The 7,522-nt window shown below is 35.5% G+C and overlaps 1 protein-coding gene across 1 annotated transcript in view; it reads left to right on the top strand.

Moving 5' to 3' along the window:
• LOC111628911 (E3 ubiquitin-protein ligase TRIM33-like) overlaps positions 1-4,314 on the top strand; it is a 63,394-nt gene extending 59,080 nt beyond the window's left edge. Inside the window, exon 6 of the mRNA XM_023372769.1 lies at positions 3,940-4,314. Within this exon, the coding sequence (XP_023228537.1) occupies positions 3,940-4,314 (375 nt within the window). The remainder of the gene's footprint in view (positions 1-3,939) is intronic.
• The last annotated feature ends 3,208 nt before the right edge of the window (positions 4,315-7,522 follow it).

Genomic DNA, 7,522 nt, shown 5'->3' with positions numbered 1-7,522 from the left:
CCCCCCCTAATTAATTAAACTTCTATATAATAAAATCTATTAATTAAAAAAATTAAAAAACTATCGGAAGTCGTTTTTGACATCAGAAAGCAGCTTTAAATAAGTTTACCGAAGGAAAATCGGTGCACTACAACTTTAGAATGATTAATTAATTTTGATAAAAATCTCCCATTAAAAAAACATTAAGCCTTAATCGAGCCTTATCAAAGGCTCATTAAAATCGCGATAAAATTTTTTTGCGCGCGCAAAAAATTCTGAAAAAATTTGGGGACCTAAAAAACATTCCAAAAATTAAAAAAAAAATAATTTTTTCAAAAGTGGCCTTAACGATCGATTTTTACGTAACGCTATAAAACTTGCTCGAGTCACACTTGAGCGCAGCTCAGAAGGGGTTAAATACTGTGCATTTTCGAAAATTTTACAATTTCATTGGTTAAAATTCTATACTGTGTTGCATGTTTGATGACGACCTCTTCTCGAGGGAAGAGACCATTATTCACATCGAGTGAATAGACCGAGAGGAACTGGTGGTAATTGAGCATTTATCTGGCTCTGTTCAGCCATTTCCGACACGTTGACCACCCCTTCCGCGCTCACATTTATACCTGTATCGGTTACCATTTCTACGTCACCCGCGGCCCCCCTCCCGTCTAGCCCGACTAGTTGTCGGCAACACCCAAGGCTGTTCTGGCACTGGGTCGTGACTTCTCAACGCGTACCCATGCGATGCTCGAGCAACACTCGCCTGAGGGTCGGACTCTTCGGGAGTTGCTTCCCCCACCTGATCCTGGGTAATCGAGGTGAGAATTAGCTCGTCCCATGGATCTACAGGCTCCGCTGAATGCGGTCGACTACCTGTTGGCGACTCATCTTGATCATCGGCGCGGGGATTTGCATCCCTCAGCACCGCTTCCGAGGTTTCCAACCATACCACTGCCGGTTTTAACTGATTCGCATGCACATGCAACTTCTTTCCAGTGTGTACGTGCTGTACCTCAAAATTGACCGGACTTGTTACTGCAACGATTCTAAAGGGGCCGGACCAACGCGGTGCTAGTTTGCGCTTCAATCCGGGGGCAATTACTGCCTCTTTCACAAATACTCTATCCCCCACTGTAAACTGATACGGTTTATTTTTCTGCTGGTGATACCGTTTTTGATCACCCGCGGCTTTCTCTGCATGCTCTTGAGCTAATCGATACGCGGTGGCCAGTCTTAGCCTTAACTCACTCGCGTAATTTTCATCGCTATCATAGAGTGGTTTATTTGGTGTGGTCACTACATCGAAAGGATATACCGGATCTCTTTGATATAGCAAGAAAAAAGGTACGTCATCGGTACTGGCATGTACCGTTGTATTATACGCGAAAAGAGCGTACGGGATCATCTCATCCCAGTTCCGCTGGTCCCGATCGACACACAGGTCGATCGGGACCAGCGGAACTGGGACGAGATGATCCCGTACGCTCTTTTCGCGTATAACACAACGGTACATGCCAGTACCGATGACGTACCCTTTTTCTCGAAATGGGGGGCCAACCCACCTTCTTGGGGAGACGACGGATGACACAGCCCAAGCCAACCTGGACGAGGGGACATTTGATGAGGTGCCTAGAGGAAACCTTCCGGAGGGATTTGGTGTCGGAGAGGGGGCCCTGACGGGGATAAACCTCTCCGCTGTTATTGAGCGGGCCGAGATGAGCCGGACAATGGGAGTTCCAACGGATGTGCTCAGCCCCGGGAATTAGCGCTTGAACCCTGATCGTTTAACGGACGGACTGGCGGCATTACAGCCGAAATTAAGCATCGTTTTTACAAAAGGGGGAGCCCTGTGAGGCTGGGACCACACACTCCCCCTGGGACGGAAACCGGCTGTCGAGCTAAAGTCAATATATCGGTGACTTATAACCCCCCTAACGAAGTCTCTGCCCGACTGTCGCGGCGGGAGTGAATTCGGTGCCCAACAGTCTGCGGAATAAATGAATCGGTAGACCTACTTCACGGCTGTCGGCGAGTCAAACGGAAGTGACGAGGATCTTTTTCGGACAAAAAGGATTTGATTCATTGGATCGAGCTTTGCATTTATTATTATGTAATTTCCCCGTTTTTATTTTTCCTATTTCCTGTTATCTGTAAAAATAAAATTTATTATGGTCATTATGTTCGCGTTTTTCTCTTTTTGTCCGAAAAAGATCCTCGTCACTTCCGTTTGACTTGCCGACGGCCGCGAAGTAGGTCTACCGATTCATTTATTCCGCAGACCATTGGGCACCGAATTCACTCCCGCCGTGACGGTCGGGAGGAGACTTCGTTAGGAGGGTTATAAGTCACCGATATATTGACTTTAGCTCGACAGCCGGTTTCCGTCCCAGGGGGAGTGTGTGGTCCCGGCCTCACACATGTGCAGATAACCTGAATAATCAACCTAGTACGGTAGAATTATGATGTCAACAACAAAGACGAGATCATTAAAATTGACCAGAATCACCACTGTCTGTGAGAAACTAATTTTATCTCTTGTTTTGATGCCATTTGTCTCTGAAAGAAGAGACAAGAGATTAATGACCAGAATACACCCCTGTTTATTTGACTTACTTTCTAGACTCGCTTATCAGCAGGTTTAGATGGCATTTTAATTTGAGTGGAAGTCACCATATTGATCTGTTTGTTGCAAAGTTTTTATGTAAATGGATATCATTCATTTGATAAATGTTATTAATGGAATGAATCAACAAGATTATTCTTCTCAACAATTATGAACAGAGAAGAGTAATACCAGATCAGAATAATCCATTACAAATCTATTCCAAAGATGAATTCCTAATTGTGTATAAATTTTATAACTCTGGATTTGTTCATGTTTTCAATCTTATTGGGAAAAAGTTTGTTGTTAATTGCCGAACAACAGTTGTTTACAGTCATAAGGTTTTATGATACTGGAAATTTTCAGAGGATAGCTGGTGACCTTATCAAAGTTTTTTTTTTTTTGACGTCACAAATGCATAATCTGATTGGTTGAACAACTAAAAGAGAGGAGTAACAGTGAAGAAAGTAATAGTCAATGTTTTGTCAAGGTTTGTTTAGATGGCATTCAGAAATAGATGATTGTCGTCTTTGCAATGTATTTTCAACCACAGTGCAGCAAGCTATCTAGATGCTGTTTGACTGTTAATCTTTGTTTAATGTAAACTCTGTCTTTGCAATCAGCTGACAAAGTTTGGACCTAATGGGTTTAATAAAACCATTAGTAACTTTTATTTTACAATTAATCACAAACTAGAATCACTTACTCAATTTGAAGATTTAGGAATCATATTCAAATTAAAATTGACTTTTGTCTTACACACAAATAAAACAATCATCATTTTATATGAAGAGAAATAACCTGGAAGAATTTAAAAATTTTCTTCAAAGTGGTACTTTACTCCATTTTACCAGCATTCAATCTATACTTGATTATGGTGTAATAGTCTGGTCATCCATCAAATTTACATAAGGAATTGTCCAAAAATTTATATTTCATTAAATAAAGTTTTTAACTCTACCTGTAACTGAATTCTCCAATGTTGCACAAATTCATCTGGTCTGCTCAAATTATCCAAAAGATTAGATTTTGATCAAACCTATACCTATAAATATTTAAATAGGATTGTAGAAAACTATTAAATCTATCTCAAAGTATCCATTATTGTCACTAGAAAATTTTTGTGTTTACATACTATTTTAGGTAGATTAAATGTTACTATTAATTTTATAGAATACAAAAAGCCTCAGCACAAATGGAGGATTTCTTGCATTTAGATTATAGAAAATACAAATTATACTGACAAAAATGTCTTTATAACAACAAATACATTTTTTAATGTTTTTCTGTTTGTACTATTTTAGGTATTTTATTTTTAGCTATCTTTTATAATCTCTGCTTTGGTTTTTATCTAGACTAGTACAAGTCAGCTTAGTTCAACACCAGAGCGACAGCCACAAAATCAACAGCATACACTTTATGGACAGCCACAGGTAACATCTTCAACACATCCCTCTCCAATGATTCCAGGCCATTTGAGAAATATATTACAAGCAGCACCTTTATCAACACAGTTCAGTCGATCAAATGTTTCTAATGTTGGACAGTCTCTTACGCCTGTTACAACTCAGACATCTTTCTCCAATCCAACTTCAACTGTACAAAAACAACTTCAAAGTAGTGTTCGTCAACCTGTTCAACAGTCTCCAGTATATCAACCTGTGACTTTACCTAGAAATCCAAATATAACAATATCACCAGTCACTATGTCACCAAATAAACAAAAGTAAGTTATATGTAAAATTATAAAGAATTTTCTCTCATTCTTCATATATAATGCAACTGAATTCATTTATTTAAAAAAGTGGAGAGTAAGAAAACTTCACTTTTTTTTCCCAAATCTCATTATTCATGGTTTTAGTAAAAACAAATTACATATTTATTGAAGATAAAAATTTGATTATACATTGATTATGCAATAATAATTGATATTTTAACATTTTTATTTTTGACTAAATATTTGATATATTGGATTAATTGTAATACAGTCGCCCCCCCTATAATGTGCATTCCTATAATGGAAATTCCTATAACGTAGCGAAAAAATTGTAGCAACATAGGTATAAAGGACCTCCTAAAACATCGTCGCCAACTCGTTTCGCAACAAGATTGATAGAATCTGGACCAATAGTGGATGAGCAGCCGAACTACTTTCCTCCGCCCTGCGCCACGCTACGGAGCAGCTAATTGCTAAATTACGGAGCAGTTTGCTATCATCTGTACAGTATTATATATAAATTAGGTACTGTACATATAATTATATATAAATTAGGTACTGTATATATAATTATATATTAACTTATTGTAACTTTGTTATAATTAAATATATAATTTCCGCCGTCTAGCGAGGCGCCACGCTATGGAGATTTTAGGCAATAAGTTGAGTTTATTATCATCTGTACAGTATGTAAATTAGGTACCGTAAGTCTAATACAGCACTAATTTTATACATTTCTTGTGAAAGAAACACTTCTTATTCAACGGCCATAAAAATTATTTATATTAATGATGTCTCCAAAGGTCAAGTTATTTTTATGCGAAAAATTCGTTATTAGAAATCGCGGCCGCCGTTTAATGTGCTGTTCCGCGATGAAAACCAGCTTTGAGCAACGGCGTAGTCGAACGGTACACACTCGGTAAGTAATCCTATAATTTTTTGTTTATAGCATAGTTTATACAGATTATTCCCAAAAAATTATACGTGTTTTGGAAATGTTGAGTGGAATTAGTCTAGAATCGGTTAATTTTATAGAAGAAAACCTTTCAAACAGCCTTAGTCCGTAAAGTTCACACCTATTGGGCTGCGATTGGCTCATGTATTTAATCATTCGTACAACATAAAATTCGATTAGCATGGAACATATCTAAGCGTTATAGGGGGATCTACTGTATTAACTTCTGATTATAGAAACTGCTATATATTCAAATACTATTTGCACAAAGTTTTTATTTATAAATAAAAAATTAAATTTTAATTTGATAAGATAATACAGTAAATTACAAATGTACAGGATTTATCATTTAAAATAGAATATTTAAATATTTTCAAAAACTATAAAAGAATATAAAAGAATTAGTTTTTTATTCTGTACACTAAATTGGATCATTAAATTTGAATACATAATATAGGGGTGCACAACCTGCGGCCTACAGGCCACACAGCTTCTTTCAATGTTTATGTGGCCCATGGACTGTACAGGCCAAATCCCTTCTTTTGAAGTTTCTAAGTGTAGAACTTTCTCCCTTTCACAAAGTCATTAGCACCCAACTGTTTTATGACTTTCCCTGAGGTGAGAAAGGGGGGTTGTTTTATAATAAGTTCTATTTCTAACTAACACTTTCTGGTTTAGATATGGAATATTTTAAGTCTAATACATAGTATTATAATGATTTTTTGAAGAATCGAATAGAATAAAATGATGCTAGAATGTCATTTTCGATGTTATCAGGAAGTTTCTATTTTGGCAGGAAATTTTCAATTTTATGCTTTGGAAAACTTGCTTATTCGTCTAAATAGCATCAAATAACAAAAATAAGTGAAAATAGTGCTGAAAAACCATGAAAATAATGATTTTTTAGCATTTGTTTACATTCTAGATTTGATTGGTATAGTTGAATTTGAATCAATCTTTTCTGAAAAGACATTTATTTGTCAACCTAATGTCATTCAAACTAGAAAAAACTAACTGAGTTCAAAAAGGAATGTACAAAAACTATAACAACCAATAATTTACAACAATATCTTTCCATAGACAAAGAATAGAAAGAAATTTTTTTGCATCAAGTTTATTATTATTAAGTTGGACCAAGAAAATTAATACTGTAGTTGGAATAGAGTCATACGACTAAAAGGAAGCCATTTGCACTAAATATTTTGGATTTAATAATTATTGCAAACTGCATCAAACCATAACCTTGTCAACAAAGAAGGTTGTAAAATGATTCCGTTAGCTAGAAAGCTGCGGTTTCTTTTGTTTGAAAGAAAACTGATATATTTTCCATTATACCTAAATATAATGCCCAGATATTTATATTGCAAAACTACTTGTATTACATTTTTCCTAAATCACCATTTATCAAACTTAACAGGTTTACCTCCATTACGGAAAACAACAATTTTAGATTGTATAAGATTCAAACTCATGTTATTTTCTAATAAATATTTATCTAAAATATTAATAAATTCATGTAAACCCCTAACAGAGTCAGCAATCAAAACTATATCATCTGCATGTGCTAATATTTGAACACTAGTGCCATTCACATCAATACCTTCATAATCAGAATTATTTATCTGTTCAATTAAATTATTTAAATATAACTAAACAAAACAGGACTCAAAACTGTAACACCTATAGCAGTAAAAAAAAAAGGCCTAGAACAAAGACTGCTCCATTTAATTCTAACATTAGATTCTTTATATAATTCTGTAAGCAAAGAAAAATTTAAAACTCAAATCATATTTTAAGAGTTTTTTTCCACATTAAGTTCCTATCTATGGTATCAAAAGCTGAAGACAAATCAACAAAGAACGCATATATTTTATGCCTTTTTGTCATTAGCATCTTAGTAATAAGAGTATGAAAAATAAAAATATCTATCGTAAAATATTATTTTCGAAACCAGCCTGATTCTCAAATAAAGTTTAATTTAAATTTAACCAAGTTACCAATCTATGATACAATATACTACAAAAAAATCTTTGAGACACAATTTAGCAGAGAAATTCCTCTATAATTACTTGGAATCGATTTAGAGCCATTTTTGTATACTGGGCATAAAATAGCACTTCCCCAATCCCTTGGCACTTCTCCAGATCTCAAGATTCTAACAAAACTTTTAAGCAATATTGGGAAAACGGAATTCTCTTCCAAAATTCCAAAGGGATACCATCAACCCCAGGCACAGAGCCAACTTTAACTTTACTTAAAATGTAAC

This window comes from Centruroides sculpturatus, unplaced genomic scaffold (assembly GCF_000671375.1).
Source record: "Centruroides sculpturatus isolate CEXI.00-Female unplaced genomic scaffold, Cexi_2.0 scaffold501, whole genome shotgun sequence".
Taxonomy (NCBI): domain Eukaryota; kingdom Metazoa; phylum Arthropoda; class Arachnida; order Scorpiones; family Buthidae; genus Centruroides; species Centruroides sculpturatus.
Note: the sequence above shows the minus strand (reverse complement) of the source record. Positions and strands in the feature narration are given on the sequence as shown.